At 41.4% G+C, this 21,797-nt stretch overlaps 3 protein-coding genes and 2 long non-coding RNA genes across 5 annotated transcripts in view; 2 read left to right on the top strand and 3 right to left on the bottom strand.

The window, feature by feature from the left end:
- The window catches only part of LOC146755702 (AF4/FMR2 family member 4-like), a 28,593-nt gene extending 25,294 nt beyond the window's left edge, over positions 1 to 3,299 (bottom strand). The window contains exons 1-3 of the mRNA XM_085525326.1: positions 2,505 to 3,299; positions 1,190 to 1,234; positions 179 to 265 (exon numbers count right to left, since the gene is read on the bottom strand). Coding sequence (XP_085381452.1) covers positions 179 to 265; positions 1,190 to 1,234; positions 2,505 to 3,257 — 885 coding nt within the window. The 5' untranslated portion in view covers positions 3,258 to 3,299. The remainder of the gene's footprint in view (positions 1 to 178; positions 266 to 1,189; positions 1,235 to 2,504) is intronic.
- A 2,228-nt stretch (positions 3,300 to 5,527) lies between these two features.
- On the bottom strand, positions 5,528 to 8,878 carry LOC146755701 (uncharacterized). The gene is made up of 3 exons (XM_085525370.1): positions 8,789 to 8,878; positions 6,825 to 7,605; positions 5,528 to 6,452 (listed from the first exon to the last, which is right to left on the bottom strand). Exons 1-3 carry the CDS (start codon positions 8,876 to 8,878, stop codon positions 6,355 to 6,357), a joined length of 969 nt encoding a protein of 322 aa, XP_085381496.1. The 3' UTR covers positions 5,528 to 6,354.
- Positions 8,879 to 11,778: 2,900 nt separating this feature from the next.
- On the top strand, positions 11,779 to 17,531 carry LOC146755699 (uncharacterized). The gene is made up of 2 exons (XR_014937951.1): positions 11,779 to 12,410; positions 17,282 to 17,531. It is a non-coding gene; the product is annotated as an uncharacterized LOC146755699 (long non-coding RNA).
- LOC146755700 (uncharacterized) lies at positions 12,755 to 14,211 on the top strand. The gene is made up of 2 exons (XM_085525338.1): positions 12,755 to 12,909; positions 12,957 to 14,211. The coding sequence occupies exon 2, from the start codon at positions 13,123 to 13,125 to the stop codon at positions 14,209 to 14,211; it is 1,089 nt and encodes a 362-aa protein (XP_085381464.1). The 5' UTR covers positions 12,755 to 12,909; positions 12,957 to 13,122.
- A 34-nt stretch (positions 17,532 to 17,565) lies between the features above and the next one.
- Positions 17,566 to 21,797, bottom strand: part of LOC146755698 (uncharacterized) — a 47,018-nt gene continuing 42,786 nt past the window's right edge. The window contains exons 5-6 of the long non-coding RNA XR_014937949.1: positions 19,033 to 19,117; positions 17,566 to 17,737 (exon numbers count right to left, since the gene is read on the bottom strand). This is a non-coding gene — a long non-coding RNA (uncharacterized LOC146755698). The remainder of the gene's footprint in view (positions 17,738 to 19,032; positions 19,118 to 21,797) is intronic.

Genomic DNA, 21,797 nt, shown 5'->3' with positions numbered 1-21,797 from the left:
AACATTCTTTGTAAGAACATTGTTGTGAAGATGCGACAATGTTGTGAAGATAAAAAGATTCCAGGTATGGAAACAAACACAGAACTACACAGAACTCAATATAAAAGAGTTCCAAAATCCTGACCTCTAACAGGATCTATTCTTTTAACAGCATTCAGTACTTGACCACAACACTGACCTTCGTTGGAAAAGGAAATTTTGATGGTTCAGTTTTGCATGGTGTATGAATAGCAGTCAGCGGAGGAGGCCAAGAATGGGTCATCTCCTGTAACCAGAACAAAAAAGAACAGCTATTAGCAAAGCAAAAGCACAAAGATTCCAAGTTACAATCCTGGTTTGAACAGCAACCACCTCTCAATTCGCAGTTCACTGCTCATACTTCACTAAGCTTTATATTCAAATCTTCATTTCCCAAATGTATAATGAAGATTTTGCATAAAAAGAATTTCTACCCATGAGAACAGATAGTTAAGACATAGCAACCAAACAAGAAAGGCACAAATCAATGGAATTGATTTGCCCGAACAGAAACTAAAGTCTGATTACTTCAGGCTGTGAAGAACATATGTGAGACTAAGGGTAAAAAGAAGAAACCTGGAAAAGGGAAGCACAGAAAGTTTGAAGAGAAAAGTGATAAATCAAAAGCTTGAAGCCAGAAAGAAAGTGTGTTGTGTTCACTCAGAGCATCTGCAATAACCGTGGAGTAATGAAGATCAGAGCAAGTCAGTGATGCAAATGCTCACAGGGCATCCAGTGACACCTTTGTGACAGCAGACATGAACAAGGGTCACACAAGGGATAAAAAGATTTGAGAAAATAACACAGGTAGAAGAAGAAGGGTGTGCTGCTGGATAGAAAAAAAATATTATAATCTAAACTGATACTGGAATGTAAACACTCTACTTTGGTGGAAGAAATGGTTAACTCTGGGTATAATAGCAGAGGGCTGGGATAGAAGAAATGCAATTCAACATGGAAACCCAGGAGATGATTATGCCCAGCACACACAGCTCTACTTCCAGTGTTCCCCAGTCTACCTACTTTAGAGGATTGATTGAGGAGTCCTCCTGTAATGAATTGCAGTCAAACCAATTTGAAAGGTACTAATCCACTGTAGAGCACTTTCCACCTCCTTAGTAACGTTTGTGTATTCAACAAATAAGTTATGAACAAAGCCCAGAGAACTTACTTTTAGAATTTCATCCACGCAGCTCACATCACCAGATGCTGATGCCTAGAAATCAAAACTCAAGATTAATGTCTCCTATAACAGACCTTCTTTAAAAGATCCCAGGGGTATGAAGCAGTTAAAAATAAACTTCAGTCCTTATCATGATTCATCTAGACTCTATAGAGATACAAACAGATCTTGCTAATTCTTTTCAGCAACATTAATTTTAATATCAGATAGATTCAGATTTTTACAGGATGAGTCACATCCAGTTATGAAAAGCAAATACATCAGATCTATAAAACTGCCACAGTAATCTCTTACTTTTCATTTGACAGTTAAAGTGATCTTAAGCAGTCAGAGACACTAAAAACTTCTGTGAGAGGGGGAAAAAAATCATAGCTTTCAATCATTCCTGTTAAGACGCGACTGGATAATATCTGAACTCAAATGGATGACCATGAATATGCAGTAATGACAAAATGCATTATCAAGTAAAACATAGATGACAGCATGAAACTAGAAACAGCAATAACTATGAAACTATAAATCATTTGCATCCCTGACACTACAAACAGAAAGGAAGCAAAGTTACTGCACATTTTACTGCACTAATGTTAACATGTGAAGTCTTCCAGAATATGGAAATAATTTATTTTTCAGCTCTCCCTATCTGTTTCCTGGATCTTATTTTGCTCTTTATTGAAATTCCAGAAACAAATGGTTGTCAAACAGTACAAGATGCAATGACATTTTATTACTAAGGCACTCTCCTTGTATGTGAGCTACAGTCAATTTCTGTGCCCAACAGTATTCTGTATTCAGCACACCTTATGAGAAGTCTGAACCTTTTTCAGTTTGGTGTGCTTTGGGGTTACCTTAGTTTGCTTAGGCGAGGCTATCTATAAATTATTACATTCTTCAAATGAAATTCTGAGTTAAGCAGAGGATCTCTTGTCTAGGACAACATGGCTCCCAGAGAAGACAATACACGCATACAGGTTGTCAAAATAGTTGTGAGTATCCTACTATTTTACCAACTTCTGACTATAATTTAAAGTACTCTAGGAAAACTTGTTAGTCTGGGTTAGGTTAGCCTTTCTCACTACATCTCATCGGCTTTGCTTAACAAAAGCCACAATCTCCACATGGAAGAAGCATTTGTGCATTTCCCAGTGAAAATACAGGCCTTCACTGTGGAAATTTAAGATGCTTTACTTAACAAAATATAAAATTTACAATAAACTAAGTTTATTGGGATTTTAAAGAAGCTGGAAAATCCCAGCCCAAAGGGACTGACATTCAAGAATCCAGTAAATAGATAACAACTTACATCGAGTGGTTGAGAAGGTATTTTCAGCTTGGTTAGATGTGCCTTGCTGCTAGGCTTCAGCTCATTCACACCGCTGCTGTGAGTCTGACTACTGTAGTGTTCGGAGGATAACTTTGGTTCCATGGATTCCTGTCCATCCATTGGCCTTACATAAGCAGTGGGTTTCTGTAACATTGAACTGGACTTGGACATGAGTGAAGGTGGAAAAGACTGGTTAGAGTGCTGTCCACTTGAAAATGAGGGTACACGTGAAGGGGAGTCCCAGTTGGCATCCGGATCCCGGGGAGATTTTGAGCGTTGATGTTCTTTGCTGTGATGATCGCTTCCATGAGATCTCGAATGACTGGAGCTTAATGAAGAAACAGCAGGAGGTTTCCCAGGGCTGGAAGAACGGGATTTGGAGTGTTCCGATCCATGCTGGCTTTTTTTGCGACTGCTGCTGCTACTGTACGAGTCACGGTCATGCCTCTGGCCACTACTGCTAGTGTTATTGCCACTGCCACGCTGACTGCTGTGGCCGCTCTGTAAACCCGAGGACCGTTTCTGAGATTGCGAGGAAGTGCTAGGTGCTGGTCCTACAGGAGTCCATTTGCTACTCTGATGTGAACTAGTATTATGTCTCTGATCACCAAAGAAACTTTGGTTTGATTTTTCATCTGCTGTTGATGGTACGGTAGGTTTGGGAATTCCAACAGGCTTTGGTAGCGATCTATCTCCTATAAGATCATCCATTTCATCATAATTACCAAGCATGCTCTGAATGCGACTAGATAATTTGTCTTCTTTGCTGGTCTGTGAAAAACATTAAAGAAAATGCAAAACACAGCTTTAAAATACACAATTTCATTTTTGGTTAATTGACTTGACAACTATTGTAATTAATCTAAACTTTAAGGCTAAAATCATGGCTAACATCCAAGTCTTTTTTTGTTAGTGCTCCCAATTCCCAGGTTTTGTTCTTTAAGCAGTAATTTCACTCCCTGTGGCATGAAGAAAAGATGTACTTCAGTAGCACTTATCCTTTTCTTATGCTGATCTCTAATTACTGAAAAATCACACTGGTGTTTTCCACCTTCCCCACCCTTTTATGGGAGAAGCTGTTGCTCCCAGTATGAACTGACTGCCCATAGTTATCCATAATAACAGAGCCATGTAAGGAACAGATTATGCCCCACATTCTTAAACCTTTTAGTGTTATAAAAACAGCACCAGTGTACACCAACACCATCTCAGAAAGATGGCAGATAAGCTGCCCAACTTCCTCTGCTGACAGAAACTCACCATAAGGGTCAACAACACCACTGAGTTATTTCTCTATTTGACTATCTGAAAATTGGAAGGTATTTATTTTCAAAGTCTGTTTCTGATCTTTATTTCTTTTCATTAAATCTTATTCTCTCCTTTTCATCATGAATTCTTAAATGTTGAAAAGCTGGATAACTTAAAAAGTAGTCTGTCTGTGTGCTTCAAACAAAGAAGTAACTAACAACTCTATTAAAATCTTTGATCAAATTTAAATGCAACTTTGCCCAGTTATCATTTTCTCATTGTATTTCATATGGCCAACAAAGTATCTGTGAAGAAGATTTATCCTTCAGCCTGGGAAGACACAAAAACACCCAGGACACAGAACTCTAAGAAAAGCATTATTTAAAGCATTGCTTTTTAGGGAGGCAGGTGAAAGGAAGCAAACTAAAATGTCAGCCATATCTATTTATCAAAGACTACCAAGGGCTGAATGAAAGAACTGCCATTAGCAAATAAAAAACCACTTCTATGTGTTCTTCTGCATACAGGCCCCTTTAAAACTGCCCTCTTGATTGCACGTCAAATAGGATTTCCTATACAGAGGAGATTACCACTGTCTTAGCAGAGGCTGAGAAGACACCTGTTCATAGAAAATAATGACTAAATCCCTACAGGCAGAGAAGAGAAGGAAAAAGACCAAAAATACTTTGCAATACTTCATACTTATTTTGACAGTTTACACTTATTTTGATAGAAAGAAAGCCAAATGAAAAGTGTCTATTGATGCCCAATCCATGCTTATTCTCTAAAAAATGAAGCCGTTGTTAAAATCTACACAGTCAATAGAGTTTTTAGTCCCATGCATTAGAAGGTGAAGGAAACAGGCAAGCAGCCACACAAGTGAAAAATACTAATTAAATGGCCTGAAGATCCCTGTATCTTAAACCCCTACAGACAAAGAGTCACAGTGACCCAATTCTCCCCAACCAACCACAGTAATGCAGTTCTTTCCCTCCCTCTGCTCATCTTTTTCTCCCTCAAATTTCCTCTTTCCCCTGAGAGGCAGATGAATTACAGCTGACTTCAAATAAATGGATCAATCACTTCACAAACTCAGTTCTGTTATTTTCTTATATTCCAATTCTCATTCTGGGCAAAGAAAGTGGATTTATTTAATCTGCAGCCAAATTCTAGGCCTTCAGCCAAGTTTCAACAGGGATTTTAAGTAGTACTTCTGTACAGCACCACTTAAATTGACCAAGAATAGTTGAAACACTAACCAGTGCTTCAAAGAATGTATAGGTGAGCTGCATGCAAGACTTTAAGAACTGTAGACATTGTCACCTTAAAGTCTATAATGTATTGGTCAGACAACGCTTTACTTAGCAGTAAAATAACATCAGCTCAACCTCACCACTCAGTTATGTAATTTTTAATTGGTATTTATACTGGCATAACTTGTTGCCAACACAGTTATAGGGGTTCTTTCCTGAAAAACCAGTTGGGGTTTTTTCTGTTGTTTCTTTTTTGCCCTTCAAATCAGTTTTACTGTATCCCCACCAGCTTTAGTTAGCTTCATACTTGTAGGTTTTAGTTATCAGGCACAGCAAACAGAAGGGAAGACAGGAATCAAAAAACTCACAACTTCCCCCCTGAGGGAGAAAAGTCTTCAGCTGCAATGTTTGACCTCCCGCAAACAAAACAGAGATAAGGTGCAGCGACTCGGCACGGACTCAGATGTGAACGATCCAAATCGTTTATTACAAGTTCTCACATCCCTTATATACCTTCACAAGTTGTTATTTTCTAACTTTCCCATCCGCCCTTACAACTTTCCCAAACATCTTACATGTCAACAAAGCATTCTACAAAACACTTTTCAACTGTCCATGCAGGCACATAACCAATCAGAGCTGTGAGATTCTTCTTCTCCTTGCAGAGGTGTCCTTGGTTCCCATGCTGTTTATCTTGCTCCACAGCTGCTGCTCTGAACAGCTTTTCTTGTATTCCCACAATTCCCCCTTTTTTGTTTATTGACAAGCTACTACCATACTATAAAATAATAACGCTATTTATATTAATAACATAATCATTATAACTCAATCAAGGCCTCGATTGACAATACTCTAAAAGTGAAAAAAGAGACAAGTCAAATACAACATAACAACATTACTGTTAAACCCACTAAAAAGAACAAACATGCTTGTACTGCAACCTAAGTTTCTGCAACCTGAAAATAAATCCATGAGGGTCCCACTGTGTTAATCCGTAACTGATCAGGAAAAGGCTTCAATTTTTATATACTCTGATATATTGATTTTTAATGACCACTAAAATTTGTGCAATAAATGCTTTTAGGATGCTCATAACCATGCTCTGCCAACTGAGTTATCTGGGCTAATAATTGATTAATGATCGCACAATTTAATGGAATAGCATGTCAAATAGAACCAATTTTAGAGGACAAATGTACTAGAGTATCACTAAGGGCATTATTACTTATTGACCCTTGAGAAACAGCAAGCCATGTTGGTGGTGGATGCGACAGGTAGTGCCAGCAGGGCGTCCCCTGCTTCAAGGTGCACATTTCCTCTCTCACCCATCACAGATTCTCTCCTGCATTCAGGGTCTGAAGGATTTCTTCCAGTTGTACACCACATCCGCATGGCCAGTGCGTGATATAGAGCCCAAGTGGAACACCTGCTTGGAAAACAGAATAAACCATCAAATTTAGTTCTATTACCGTGCACTTTTGTCTAAAATGATGCATGGTTATATTTTCAGATCCCAATTAATTGGATGTAAAAGAGGTATCCGTTCTATGATACAGGGTCATCTCTTTGCCTGGGATTCCTTTCCAGGTTTTGTCTTTGCAAATTAAGAAAAGCTAATTAATAGGCTAATAACATCATAACCAAACAGTACTAAAACATTAAAAGAGCTATTCCTGTAGATTCTAGCATTGATTAGATCAAATCCTGTTTAATACACATCTGATCTATTACTAAAATAGAAGAAGCACACAACATCCTAGCTAATGCCTTAAACTCTAAATCTTGAGACTGCATTCACCTGTATGTGCTGTGGAAAATACGTAAGAAGAATGAGTATCTATTGTTACATGTGCATATTTTAGACGGCCAAATTCAGGAACGTGAGTGACATCTGTTTGACACAGTTGAAGAGGTGCTGTGCCACATGGATTTGTCCGAGTCTGAGGCAAAGAGCTATCAGTCAAATTATGTAGCTGATATTCAGTCATAAACACGGTGTATTGCATAGGAGAGAGGATCATTCTTAACACAGTTTTCCAATCGTGAGGGGTCATAGCGTAAGTGTCACTGTTTGTAACCAAAAGATTGTATGGAAAGGCTGACTGAACTCCGAATGTTCTCACTGACTCCCTTAGCTCCATCACTGCCTCATAAGGCAGAGATTCCAAACGGGGGACCTGATTAGGAAAGGTCTGCAACGTGTCAGCATTACTTCTTAATATTGTTTCTTTTTTGCATTGCTCTAAGACATCACAGTACGCTGTAGGGAAATTTGTCATTCCTGCTTCCTTCAAAGTATCATCAGGAGGAAATGCGTCCGATTCTCTTTCTGGATCTTCTGGACCGGGGTCACAACGATCCCCTGGTTTCGATCCGTCCGTGTCTTTAACCACGTTACACGCCGGCTGCACAGACGCAGCCGCGCATGACGTGGGGGGGGAGGAGGGCAGAAGCGGCGCGACGAGCGTCGTAGGCGGAGCGAAGGGCGAGGGCGCCGTAGAGGGCGGCAACGCGGCGAACGTCGGGGGAGGAGCGAACGGCGGGAGCGCGAAGGGGGGCGGGCGCGGCCCCTCGTCTCCCTGAATCGCGGGGGGGTCGGAGCCGCCAGTCGGATCCGGGCACGGGCCGCTTCCCGCAGCGAGAGGCAGCGGCGGGGTTGGGACGGAGGGCGGCAGGGAATGGTCGGAATAAATTCTTTCCCGTCGTGATTGCTTAATCCCTTCCATTATCCGGCTCCAAACGGGCAACAGCTTAGCAGCCGTTCTGTCTTTAGCGAGAGAAGCCTCGTAGAGTTTTGAGCCGATTTTGTCCCAAAGTTCTCCATCGAGAGAGAACTCAGTTTTTGGAAATTCAGGGACATTTTTGCTTATCCATTTAAGAAGAGTAGCTAATGCTTTAGTAGACACAGTCTTATCCTGATACGGTAACACTGACCGCAATACTTCGAGATTTACTTTCTGCTCCTTCGTTAGTGAGCTCCCCATAGTTCCCGACTGCTCACCTTCTGTCCTGCAGAACGGTGCGGGTGCGCGCGAAACAGTCTCTCCGAAGTTCAGTCGGGCGACGCTGCCGGACCGGGCTCGCTCAGCCGCGGGTTGATTTGCTCCACGTGGTGGGCACCATTTGCAGCGACTCGGCACGGACTCAGATGTGAACGATCCAAATCGTTTATTACAAGTTCTCACATCCCTTATATACCTTCACAAGTTGTTATTTTCTAACTTTCCCATCCGCCCTTACAACTTTCCCAAACATCTTACATGTCAACAAAGCATTCTACAAAACACTTTTCAACTGTCCATGCAGGCACATATCCAATCAGAGCTGTGAGACTCTTCTTCTCCTTGCAGGTGTCCTTGGTTCCCATGCTGTTTATCTTGCTCCACAGCTGCTGCTCTGAACAGCTTTTCTTGTATTCCCACATATGTGCAGCAATAACATCTGATTGATGTCACTGTCACATTCTCTTTAGTTTCAGAGAATTTGATAACCCCATCAGATACTGCTGCTGTGAGGAGAATCCCTATTTGTTAATCCAAATGGCATCTGTTACTGGAAAAAAGTAGAGACATCATTCCTCAAAGATGCAGTTCATATACTGTTGTTCATATATTCCCAGCTAGACATGATTTCAAGTACTCTGAAGATTAAAGAGGAGCTGTTTTGTGTTTCAATTAAGAAACAATTTGAATCAAACAATCAGCTTGCCTGCTCCTAAGGAATTATATTCTCGGTACATATATTTATGCCTACACAAATTACCTTTTGTGCATTCTCCTGAGTGTGTGTGGCATGTAGCTGTGTGTTGAGCTGCCCAGTGGGTGCTGGCAGACACCACACCTCTGTACTCATATTTGGGAGGAAGACGTACCAGCAGCTGCCCCTAAGAAGTGTATTTATTGATGCTTGTACGCAAGTATGTCATGATGACCCATCGCTTCAGTTTTTCCTTCTGATCTCTTCCCCTCCCCTGCAAATCTCTGCTGAAGGCATAACAGTCCTTGAAGTATAGTTTTAAAGCAGATAAATGATTTCATTTAGGACTCGCCATAGATCCCTTTTTGTACCCAAGCTATCAAGACCAGACACTATCCTCTTCAATTCTGCTAAAAGAGCAGAATGATACAAGTACAAGAACAGAGGTAAAAGTTGAATATGACAAGATTCATGTTATAGTCAGACATCAATTATATTACAAAAGAATTTTCATTTGTGTCTCTAACAGCTCTAGAAATAAACAAAAGGAAGGCACATATGATTTAAAAGTTACATCCGATTTTTAAAAGCCTGCTTTAAAAGTTCTGATTCCTATAACATATGTAAGAGCATTGAAAGTGGAAGAAGCACATGACTCTAAATAAGTACACAAAGGTTTAATGCAATACAGGGTAGGCAGTGTAACTGCCATTAGTGAAGTTGCAAGAGCAATTGACCTTATAGGACAATGATATTTTAAGTGTCTATAAACTGGTAGTAAAGATGTTTCAACATTAAGTGCCCATATAAGACTTCAATAATGTTTGCGGGGGTTTTTTTGAGTACTTCATGTTTTACTACACTGCATTTCTGGTAATAACAGAGCAAGTAAAACACAGCTTAAGATTTATAGCTTAAGATGGTCAAGAAATAAAGTCAAAGTTTTCTTTAAACGTAAATTATTTCTGCTCTCAAAAAATAACCTTAAATATCCATTGTTCACTATGCTCTCAATAAAGCAGTCTTTAATGAGACACTAAAATTTGTTTGTGGAGACTTGTTTTGTAACAGCACTGAGGACAAATCTATTCTAGCGTCATGTACAACCGTAACAGTGTTCCCTTTAACTTATCATCTTACACTACATTTTTAAATTAGAAAGACCAGATTATCTTTAACTAGCTAGTCAGCTGCAGCTGATGCGCTGAGGACCCCACAACTTCAGGTTTCTCACTCATATTGTGGGAATGGCTCTTCCTTACAGTTTCAAGCACTCAGGACTGACGAATGAAAACCTAACATGATGCACTCTGCCACAGCTACTGAATGAAATCTTGAGTGTGCAAAGCATCTGACCCAAAGCCCAGATGTAGACATGAGAGGCGTGCAAAGCGTTTCCATTCAGAAATGAGCATAACAAAGCAACTTTGATTTCCCATGAATCTGACGTCCAGGATGATCAGAAGGGTGAGCGAGCACAGTGATTTTCAACCTGAGATCCATCATCCAGAGACACTGAGCCTGTTGGCCCAAGCCCCATCATCAACTAATGCAATGTGGGACTCTTACAGATGCCATGAATTCTGCAGGTTTCATTAAATGCCAGCAACTGACCAAAACATTCACAGGACTGCTCGTAAGTGTGGAATTTTGAAAGGCACAAGTTTCCCAGCCAATCAGACTAGTTTTCATATCTCCTGAGCATTATGTACCAGCATTTCCTATTTCCCTCTGATATTTTTATAATAGAAATTTATTACAAGAATTTAAATTAGCATCAACAAGATTAGTTAAGAGGTTTGTGACTTTACTAGTTTCTAGAGCATCCCCCTCATGTGATTTGACACGCGGCTGAAATTGGTTAAATTAAGTCAATGAAAAAGGGCTTGCATTACATATTTTGTTCAATTGCATCTATGCAGATTCACAAATTCTTCTTGCTTATAAAATGAAAGAGTCTGAAGTTAAATTGGATTTTATGTCATTTCCTTTAGGTTCTGCCCATACGTTAGTACAGTGAGGTTACAAGAGTGTTCATGAAGAGCAAAACTGCTTTCCAGTTATGATTCTATGAGACTGGGCTCTTCCTACCTCCTCTCTTCACAGCAACAATGTGAAATTTAATTTAATCTATTTCAGAACTGCAAAGACAAGTACTTTTTAGCAAAGCATAAGAGGGTTATCACTTTGAAGAACCACATTAGGCACTATAGTTCAGTCTTACACAAGAGATTAATTGACATGTGCTGTAGATTAATCAGAATAAGGCTTTTCATTACGAGTGGCCAAACATAACCAAATCACTTTGGAAGCAAATTACTGACTTGCCTAGAAATATATATGCAACAATTGCAAGTTTATTATTGCTGCTTGAGCAAATGAAACAGCCTTTCAAAAACATTTACCTTGATTCTACATGAACCTCCTCTCACCTGCAGAATGCCTACATTAAAACTAAAACTAATCAAAAGCTACTCCACACTCAACAGAGTACTAAGTTGTCAAGCACAACTGGCATTCTCCTCTCAACAGCAGTGCTTGAGTCAAATTTCTGGCTGAAAAGGCTGCATCCTTTCATATACATCCAGTTGATAAACTGTGTTCTACAAAGAGAAGTTTAATGAACAGGAAGAAAAGAAATGGAAATAGGAAAAAGAAACCACAGTTCTCCTTTTGTAGTATAGCCTTGTAACAAATAGTGCAGCGAAGAATATAGAAATTCTGATCTTTTGTCACCTGTCAAGGAATCCAAAGGAGGCAATACATGTTGTTGACACTGTGAAACCCAAACTTTTTCGTCTGACTCTCACACCCACTTTGCCCATTTTCCATTTGTTTTTAAATAAGGTCTGGAAAAAGCCCATAGAGCTACCACAGACTAAGAGCACAATTTAGGGCTGTAACACAACAGAAAGCACAACTACAACAGCAGAGGAGCAAGATCACAGGCTGCAACAAGTGAGGATTTGCTCAAACACAGCAGACACAGAAATAAAGAAAAGTAGCTACTTACTTTGAGAAGGCCTCAGGTATACAGGAATCTCCAACAAGATATCCTCACTGTGATAAAATGTTTGCTCATTAAGACCGGGATGTGGTAGCATTGTGGTGGAGTGCTTGTTCATTAGGACCGGGATGTGATGGTGGAATATGGAGGCCACAAGGGTTGCAGAACACTCTAATTTTATGGGTAGATTGTGTACTCTGCATAGTTACAGGCAAAGCGCGCCCCGATGGATACAAAGTTTCACGGAAGGACCAACCAAGGAACGACACACCAAGTGGCACGATCACGACCGACCAATTAAAGGACAATACACTCGGGATGGACCTTACAAAAGAAGTTGCAAGGGACGGGAAGGTGCGGCAGTTGGAGGAACGAGGATTCCCCTGTCGCCCAGCGCTGAATTGCCTTTTTGTTTTACCCGCTACAATTAATAAAAGTTTCTAATTGGAACATTATCGGCTCATTGCTTGTAAATTGATGACAATTTGGCGCCGTGACTCGGATGGGAATACTGGCGTGGGTACGAGCCTGAGGGGGCGCCCCGCCTAAATAGGTGGCCTCGGCTCCTATCCTCCCGCCCTACTCCTGCCGACGATCCGAAATTTAAAACACAAAGGCAAGTAAAAACCGGTTAACCCTTTAAATTTCGTGCACGAAAGTCCGGACGAAGACGCAGGACAGGTGAGTATAGTCCGGTCTGGGTTGGGAATCCGGCGTGTGGCGAGTGTTGTGTGCTTGTGAAGGGGGGCCGGCAGCCAGCACTAACCCGAGCGAGTGTGGACCCCACAGTAGTGCGGTTCCCATTGCCCGCGAGGGCGTGGGCCACGACCTGGGGGAAGCGAGTGAATGCAACACTGAGTGAGGGCACGCCGAAGGGTGGGTACAGGGTATAAGCGGGACCCTTTCACCACCACAACCCCTAGGGCTATGGGCTCTATGGAGGGTTATTCTTTGGTATTCCCCTAGAGCTACGGGCACTAGGGATGATTATTATTATTTAGGTGTTCCCCTAGAGCTACGAGCACTAGGGATGATTATTATTCAGGTGTTCCCCTAGAGCTACGGGCACTAGGGATGATTATTATTATTTAGGTGTTCCCCTAGAGCTACGAGCACTAGGGATGATTATTATTCAGGTGTTCCCCTAGAGCTACGGACACTAGGGATGATTATTATTTAGGTGTTCCCCTACAGCTACGGGCACTAGGGATGATTATTATTATTTAGGTGTTCCCCTAGAGCTACGAGCACTAGGGATGATTATTATTCAGGTGTTCCCCTAGAGCTACGGACACTAGGGATGATTATTATTTAGGTGTTCCCCTAGAGCTACGGGCACTAGGGGGAGCTACAGACGTTGAATAAAACAAGAGAGCAAGAAGTAAAGAACGAGATGGGGCAGTGTAAAACTAAACCACCCACCCCTTCTAAACGACCATCCATTCCTAAGGACTCACCTCTAGGGTTCATGCTAATTGCCTGGACGCACTATCCAGGAACAAGAAATAAAGATAAAGCAAAGATGATTTATTATTGTATAGAAATTTGGAGCGGACAACAAATTGGCCCGGCAGTATGGTGGCCTAAGTATGGTTCTAATGAAGATTGGGTACAACAGCAATTAAATTTTTGGGTAAACTCCAAAACCCCTTTCAATCAAGAAGAAAGTGACTATGCAGCAGTATGGGTCACTCGCCCAGAGGGTTTAGGAGTCCCCATTTTTAATTTGACACGAAAAGAAAAAGATGTCGAAAAACGTAAACCTCGAAGGGAAGAGGAGGCCTTAGTGGGACCCCCACCATATGCTGTACCACCAGCAATTCCCCTACCTTCTCCTCCTCAGTTGGATCATGGGCAGATGGATTCGAGAAAGGGAGAAGTACAAAAGATAGAAGGGGGAGGGCCTGTGACACGGGCAAAGGCACGACAAAATAACCTCTACCCTTTAAGAGAAATGCCCATGGGAGGTCCACAACCTCAGATGGGGTTTATATCAGTGCCCTTAAATTCAGGGGATGTTAGAGATTTTAAGAAGGAAATGGGTAATATACTAGAAGATCCCCTGGGGGTGGCAGACAGAGTAGATCAGTTCTTAGGGCCAAATGTTTATACCTGGGAGGAACTACAATCTATTCTAAGTATACTGTTCACAGCAGAAGAGAGAGGTATGATTAGGCGTGCAGGGATGCGCATTTGGGATGCTCAACATGCCCACGGGCCCGCTGCGGATATTAAATGGCCCTTACAGAATCCGCAATGGGACCATCAAAATCAACATCATAGGACTCACATGCAGGACCTGCGAACTATCATTATCCAGGGCATTAGGGAGGCAGTCCCAAGAGGTCAGAATATAAATAAAGCTTTTAATGAAAGACTAAAGAAGGAGGAAACACCCACTGAATGGCTAGAAAGGTTACGCAAGAATTTACAACTATATTCAGGATTGGATCCCGATACACCGATAGGCCAGGCTATATAGCTGAAGCCTTGGGAATAAAATGGGAAGAACATACTCCCTGGCACCCACAGAGTTCAGGGCGAGTAGAGAGAATGAATGGGGAACTAAAAAAGCAATTGGCCAAATTAACACTAGAGCATTCCCCTTGCCCTCTTAAACCTTAGGGCCCAGCCCCGGGCTGACATAGGAATATCTCCCTTCGAAATGTTATACGGAATGCCATATGATGCAGGAACCCCTAAAGATCACCCGGGGGTGGTAGATCAGAACATTCAAGCTTATATCACGGAATTAATGAAGTATAAACAGGAATTGTGGAAAAAGGGACAATTGACTCAAAGACCCCCTCTTGACATTACCCTCCATCAGATAAAGCCTGGAGATTGGGTTCTGATAAAGACCTGGAGAGAAACCACACTGCAGCCTCGCTGGGAAGGTCCCTATCTGGTATTATTGACTACCAATACTGCCATCAGAACTGCTGAAAAAGGATGGACACATGCTAGTCGTGTTAAGGGTCCAGTACAAAATCACGAATGGAGAGTCACTAGTCCAGCGGGTGATTTGAAAGTAAAACTGTCACGAAACCCTCCGTCAAGGAAAATGAGAACATGAATTAACAATGATTGTATAAACGTATCAGTATAGAATTTAATGTAGAAGGGAATATTTTGACTATTGTGAATGCAACTGTTGGGATATGTTTTAGAAAGGTAGTGGACCCACTGCGAAAACAGGAATACACAAATTGGTTATTAGCCTTCAGAGTGGCCGTGGAAATTTTAATAGAAGGGGGTAAACCTGGGGGTGAATTTGGATCCTTACCAGCATCACTTAAGTGTATAACCAGTGGGAAAAAGAATAGGGTGCAGTACCCCAAAGACCCACTTAAAAGGGAAGCAAAACCAGCCCCTCCTGAAGAATACTCTTGCTGCCGAGAAGATTATACACCCCATGGCTCGAGGCAACCGAGTCGATGGGCGAGGCAGAGGAGATAAAACATGTGGAGGAGTCTGCTCCATTATGAATGAATCCAAAGATTTAGGATCCAGAAGATACCCCAAGACTGGAAATAACTCCCCCGAGCAATTAAAGACTCACTACTGCAGTGGGAAAACTGCCTATCTAAAACTAGCTCAATTGATAATAATATTAAGTCTCATTAATGAGGGTTGGGGTACAGAGGTACAGACACATGAGCCATTTAAGTGGTCCCTAATCAGAGGGGAAGATCAGAAGGTGATAAGCACAGACGTGACCCCAGGCGCTCCCATCCTTAAAAGTCAAGTATGTGACTTAGTACCAACACAACCATGCCTGAATCGCAAGGCAATCTATGCTTGCCCAGCATCAAATCCAGGGAAAAGTTATTGTAATTACCCAGGGGAATATTATTGTGCATACTGGGGTTGTGAAACGGTTTCACTGGGATTTCTGCCAGGGGGGGGACAAGATGAATATATAACAATTAGTTGGGGTCCCTCAGGTTGTACACCTCCGACTCATGGGACTCACTCTGGTGAAGTAACATGCCAACATTTAGAGATAAAAATCCTTAAAACAGAAAACACAGTGTGGTGGATAGGAAAGACTTGGGGGGTACGAATGTGGGAGCCTGGAAGAGACCGAGGGGGCCATTTCCTTATTAAAAAAGAAAGAGTTCCGCCAGACCCCCCAATAGGTATAGGACCTAACGTAGTAATAAATAACAATCAGAATAAGACAGAAGCTGTTACTGTAGGCCCGACCGAAGCAAGCCCTTATATTACCGAATATGGCACCCTTTGGAAAATAATTCAGTCTAGTTTCAAGGTGTTAAACAACACCTACCCAGAATTAACTAAGGAGTGTTGGCTATGCTATGATATAAGACCCCCTTTTTATGAAGCAATAGGGTCCGTAGCGAAGATTAGGAGAAGAAATGGGACTAACCCAGCAGAGTGCCTGTGGAAAAAGGGAAGGCCTAATGTTCCAGGGATAACTCTAGCACATGTTACTGGAAATGGTGTGTGTGTGGGAACTGTACCTCTAGAAAAACGACATCTATGTAATAAAACTATAGAAGTACAAAGTCAGGAGAAACCCTCAGACTGGCTCCTACCCGCAGACAATGCTAAATGGATATGTGCCAAATTAGGGGTCACTACATGCTTATCGACTAAGATATTTAATCAAACCACCAATTACTGTGTACAAGTAATTATAGTTCCACGAATCATATATCACCCTAAAGATTATGTGATCAGTCAACAAGAAACCTCTGAACATCACCTGATTAAAAGGGAGCCATTCACAGCCCTAACCGTTGCAATGCTATTAACTATAGGAGGGGCCGGGCTGGGGACTGGAGTAGCATCTTTAATAAACCAGCCACAGGGACTGAAAACCCTTAGACAATCTGTGGATGAAGATCTACAGAAAATAGATGAAGCCATCAATGCGCTTACAAAATCGGTACGGTCTTTATCAGAAGTAGTGTTACAAAATCGAAGGGGGTTGGATCTTCTCCTATTGCAGCAAGGGGGACTATGTGTGGCTCTTAAAGAACAATGTTGCACCTACGTTGATCAAACGGGGGTAGCAATAGATACAATGGCTGAACTAAGAAAACAGTTAGAACAAAGAAAAAGAGCCCAGGAGTCTCAAAGAAGTTGGTATGAGAGTTGGTTTAATGGTTCCTCCTGGTTCACTACATTATTATCCACAATAATGGGACCAGTTATTATGATAATATTAGGTTTGACCTTTGGACCCTGTATTTTAAATAGACTAATCGTTATCGTTAAGAACAGGCTAGAGGCAGCCCACCTAATGGTAATTAGAGAAAGATATGAACCCCTTGATGGGGAACGAGAAGAGGATGCTCTAGAATGGAGTCGACAAGAACTAAAACGGTTTAATGAGCAAAACAAAATAGTACAATAAAAGAAAAGGGGGGACTGTGATAAAATGTTTGCTCATTAAGACCGGGATGTGGTAGCATTGTGGTGGAGTGCTTGTTCATTAGGACCGGGATGTGATGGTGGAATATGGAGGCCACAAGGGTTGCAGAACACTCTAATTTTATGGGTAGATTGTGTACTCTGCATAGTTACAGGCAAAGCGCGCCCCGATGGATACAAAGTTTCACGGAAGGACCAACCAAGGAACGACACACCAAGTGGCACGATCACGACCGACCAATTAAAGGACAATACACTCGGGATGGACCTTACAAAAGAAGTTGCAAGGGACGGGAAGGTGCGGCAGTTGGAGGAACGAGGATTCCCCTGTCGCCCAGCGCTGAATTGCCTTTTTGTTTTACCCGCTACAATTAATAAAAGTTTCTAATTGGAACATTATCGGCTCATTGCTTGTAAATTGATGACACTCACCTTCACCACCAACCCTCAAGTGAGGTGTTGGAAAGGGTAGATCTTGGCTCCAGCCCTTCCAATCACTCAGACACATTACATGCACTTAAGCTCCCCTGGGTAGGCCCTGCCTTCCCACCAGGAGCTCCGTCACTGGTGCAGGCTGTGACTCAGCAGTTCTGCTTCAAGAGTATCTATGGGGAATGAAATAGAGAGAAACTTACCAACCACTGCACCGTGAAATTCCACAACATGAAGAGTATTTTCCTGAGTGCCACACCACAAAAGAAAAACCTTCATACACGTGTCCCATTTTTTCATAGGCTATTACTTTGGTTACATGCTTCACCCACCAGAAGGCAAGTTCTAGTTCAAATTCATTTTGATTCAAGTTAATTAGCATCCTTTTCATGGAAAATTATCCTGTGTAACTGCTGACATGTCAGTGCATCACATACTTGTTGATCTTTGTTTGGAAGCGGAGAAAATACATTTTTATGGCATTTCAAAAGAAAAGTACATCCACGTGGAAAAAAAAAATCACACACTTGACTATAAAACACAAAAGAACTTCACGTGTACCAAAGCAGCAGCATCTGTACACTCAGCCCAGAAAATAATGTTTCTTTCTTGTGTAAAGTGCAAGTTTCTAGCACAAATTTACTTGGTGCAATTTTGTTCTGGAAAAAAAAAAAAAAAAATGTTAAAAACTGTTTGGATACACAGTGAAATCAGATGCAGTACATCTTTATTTTTAATGGAATAATAATTGTACCCAAATTTCATATTCAGCCTTTGAAACATTTACCAGGGAAAAAAAAAACCAACAAAGTTGTGCTGTGAAGGTTTTTTCAGCATGACTCATATTGCTGTCATAAGAGTAAAAAAGTTTGAATTGATTTTGGTTGTATTGTTTCTTTATCTATAGCGATTGTCTGTCCTCTACTATCTATCTGGCCACCTACTACTTGTGTCAAACGAAGAGATCATCTAGCAAGTGACCCCTGACTTTGATTAGGACACTGATTGCACTATTACCTGATTGCATATTTGTATTCCTTGTAAAAGAGTCTGAACTACAAGAAGAAAGTATCTAAGCTCAATTTTGAATGAAATATTTTTGTTTTGTTTTGCAATAGATTCACCTCTCCTAGCACCTATATCACACCATCTTCTAGAAGTAAACAAGTGTAAGCCTTAAGTGAGATCTGATTTTGTCACTTATCATCTAGACACAAATGGACACAGAGCAGTCTTGTAAATAAACTTACAGATAAACAGGTAAAGGGCAAAGACCAAAGATTTCAAAACAAGGTTTATATGAATAACGTGTCCTCTCTATGAACTCTGTTAGACAGTGGATTGTGCACATATGGGTTTTCCAGGGCATAGGACAGGATATGTCAGTCAGAATAAGGTCATGAGCCCAAATGCTGACAACTACATTGCATGTGGAACACAGAGCTCAAATGCCAAGACTGGGACTCACCTTCTGGCATAAACCACCCACGAATCCCAGAGCCAGCAACTACCAGCAACTCATGAGAAATGAAGCTTGCCAGCACGGGTACAACCTGGAAAACAAACCAAGGACTGATTGGCCAGAAATTTATTCCCACGTAAGGAGTATGTTATTTGATTTCCATGCCATTGTTCTTCTTTTCAGAGGAGAAGCTGAGTTATTCAAGCTCAGTTTCTCTTTGTACTTATTCAGTTCATTAGTTAATGAAGGCTTCCTTATATTAGTTAAATTCAGCCACCATTCATCTACCTGTTCCAGAGTTCACAACAGATGCCCTCTGGCACTTCACAAAGACCAGAATCTGCCTCAAAACAGGAATAATATATCTTATGAAAATGGAGATGCTATTGTTCATATGCTTTACCCCTGACCTATTTCCTCTGCACTCACAGGGCTGACCTGTTCTCTATAATTTTATACTGACTAAAGCAGTAAAAGGCTGAAGTTTATTGTAATATTCCATCAGTCTTTGTTTAGCCAGAAAGGAGGAAACTGCATTCAATCTGTTTGGGTTCTTACTGAATAGTGAAGAGCTCTGTACTCATCCAAAAGCTGCAGGTTCCTCTTCCTCACTAGCAAACACTGATAGTCAGTTCCCTTCCTCAGGTCTTTTAATCCCTATTCTGCTACTACACACACCAGCTTCATTTATACCCCTACAGGCCACCTTCAGCTCTTCTCTTTCAGTCTTAATTAAAGCAAGTGGGTGCTGCCTACCTGTAAATCTTTCCCAGACTCAAAGCTGCTTCTTCTTCTCTTATTTTAGAGATGCTGATGCACACATTTTCATACTCCCAAACTGACTATCCTTGCTGGCAATCCTAACTCATTGTTTAACAGTTTGTACGGAGCAAACTCTGAATAACGCACTGATGTGTCAATTATGTGGGGTGGCCACAAACTGCTTGCTGACATTCTTGGCAGTGCCAACACACTGCCTGCCTCTTAGCTAACTTAAGTGCTGCTGATTGTTAAAAACTCCACATTGACACCATGAAATGTGGGAAAAGGTACAGAGCTGTGGACACCACCTCACTGTGGGAGCAAAGGGGAGCCCTGCTGGTGGAGTCTTACTGATATTCAATCCCCACAAAAAAACAGAGCTTATTCCTACTCAGAATGTAACTGATCCAAGGCTTTGCAAACTTCCTACTTAAAGATTAGAGACTGCCTGACTCTAACATGGGCCATCCCAACCGTCTCAGTGAATAATGGTGCTGATTATGGATCAAAGTCTGGTAACTCAGCTTTTCCATCAGCAAACCCACAGAGGGCTGCTTTCAGTCACCTTTCTGACCAGGGTGTAGGATTGCGCACCAGAAAGTTACCACGTCACTCACTTTCCGTGCTTGAATGTGAACTTCAGGATTCTGCCTTAAATATCCCCAGCTTAGGCATAACCCACTGCTCACTTGTTTTGAGAGCTTCTCTCCTGATTTGCTCAACACAGCAGACATAGTTATTTCCTAATTGCAGACAAGCTCCAGATGTAGGTCAGGGAGTATTTAGCTAGAGGAGGCTAATAAAACAAGTCCCCAAGTGATGGGCTTGTCTTTGTTTCCCTGACATTGCTTACTTTTGAACATCAGAGACTACGAGACTGTTTTGGTACAGGAAGTATGTTATGGCTGATGTAGCATAAAAAATACTAGCTCTACATCCTTCTATTTGGGCTTCAATAATGTCAGAGGGCAGAAGTGACAATCAATGTATTTTGCATTCAGCAGAGATGACAGGCAGCTAAGAGCAATGGACAGACACAACATGGCAGAACAGAAGGTACTTGCCTGGAATAAATATCGTCTTTGCTCCAGGCCTTCAAGAAATAACATTTCCGGTTTAGATTAATTCGTAATGCACAATGTATGATTGCAGACCTTGCTTTTGTACACAGACCTGGCCTTAAACATTGTTTGAACTGGTGCTGTCAGTCCTTTCTTGATCATTAAATTTATTTCCTAAAACTTAAGAAGCATAAATGAAAGGCAGCTTCTGAAAAACAGTATTCAACATTTTTATAGAAAGTAGGTTTCTGGCTCTGCTCTTACTAATGCACCCTTCAATCATAAATAATAAAACTGGTGAGTTCTATCTCTTTTTCAGAAAAGTTAGACGGAACTATCACCCAGTGTATACAAAATAGGGCTTCAAAGACACCCGCTCTGTAACATAATAGAAGAAATGGTGCTGAATGATGGATGGGAATCAGTTAAACTGATTTCTGGGACACGTTGTGCATTAATAAATCAGAGGCTGTGTGTTCACTGAAAGAAGCGTAGGAGGCACATTAAGAACTTTTACGGGAGTAAAGAAAAAAAAAGTTAACACTGTATTTCAAAGGAACCTACAGGAGGATTAGTACTAAAATCTTTTTATGAGCACTAATTCTGAGCACTTACATGAAGATCAAGAAAATAGTCAGCTCCACAGGAAATCCTGAAAGTTAATTTTTTTAGAAGACACTGCCACATTTCACTGCATTTAATGACAACCACGCGCTATTTCTGAAGCGCTCTTGCCCAGCTCACAGCAAAGGTATTAGTTCCAACACTGATTGCTAATTCTAACACTACAAAAACACCTTCCTGCTTAGCAAGAACACAGCTTCAGAAACCAAGAGAAAAGCACTGAAACTAGAATCAAATATATATCATCATGGATCCCAAGAAGTGCCCGCTGCAACACTATATTGTGAGCAGAGAGAGAAGCCTACAAGTCCTCGTGACTTGAGT

This window comes from Coturnix japonica, chromosome 31, assembly GCF_054131305.1.
Source record: "Coturnix japonica strain WE chromosome 31, WE-NBRP24, whole genome shotgun sequence".
Taxonomy (NCBI): Eukaryota; Metazoa; Chordata; class Aves; order Galliformes; family Phasianidae; genus Coturnix; species Coturnix japonica.
Note: the sequence above shows the minus strand (reverse complement) of the source record. Positions and strands in the feature narration are given on the sequence as shown.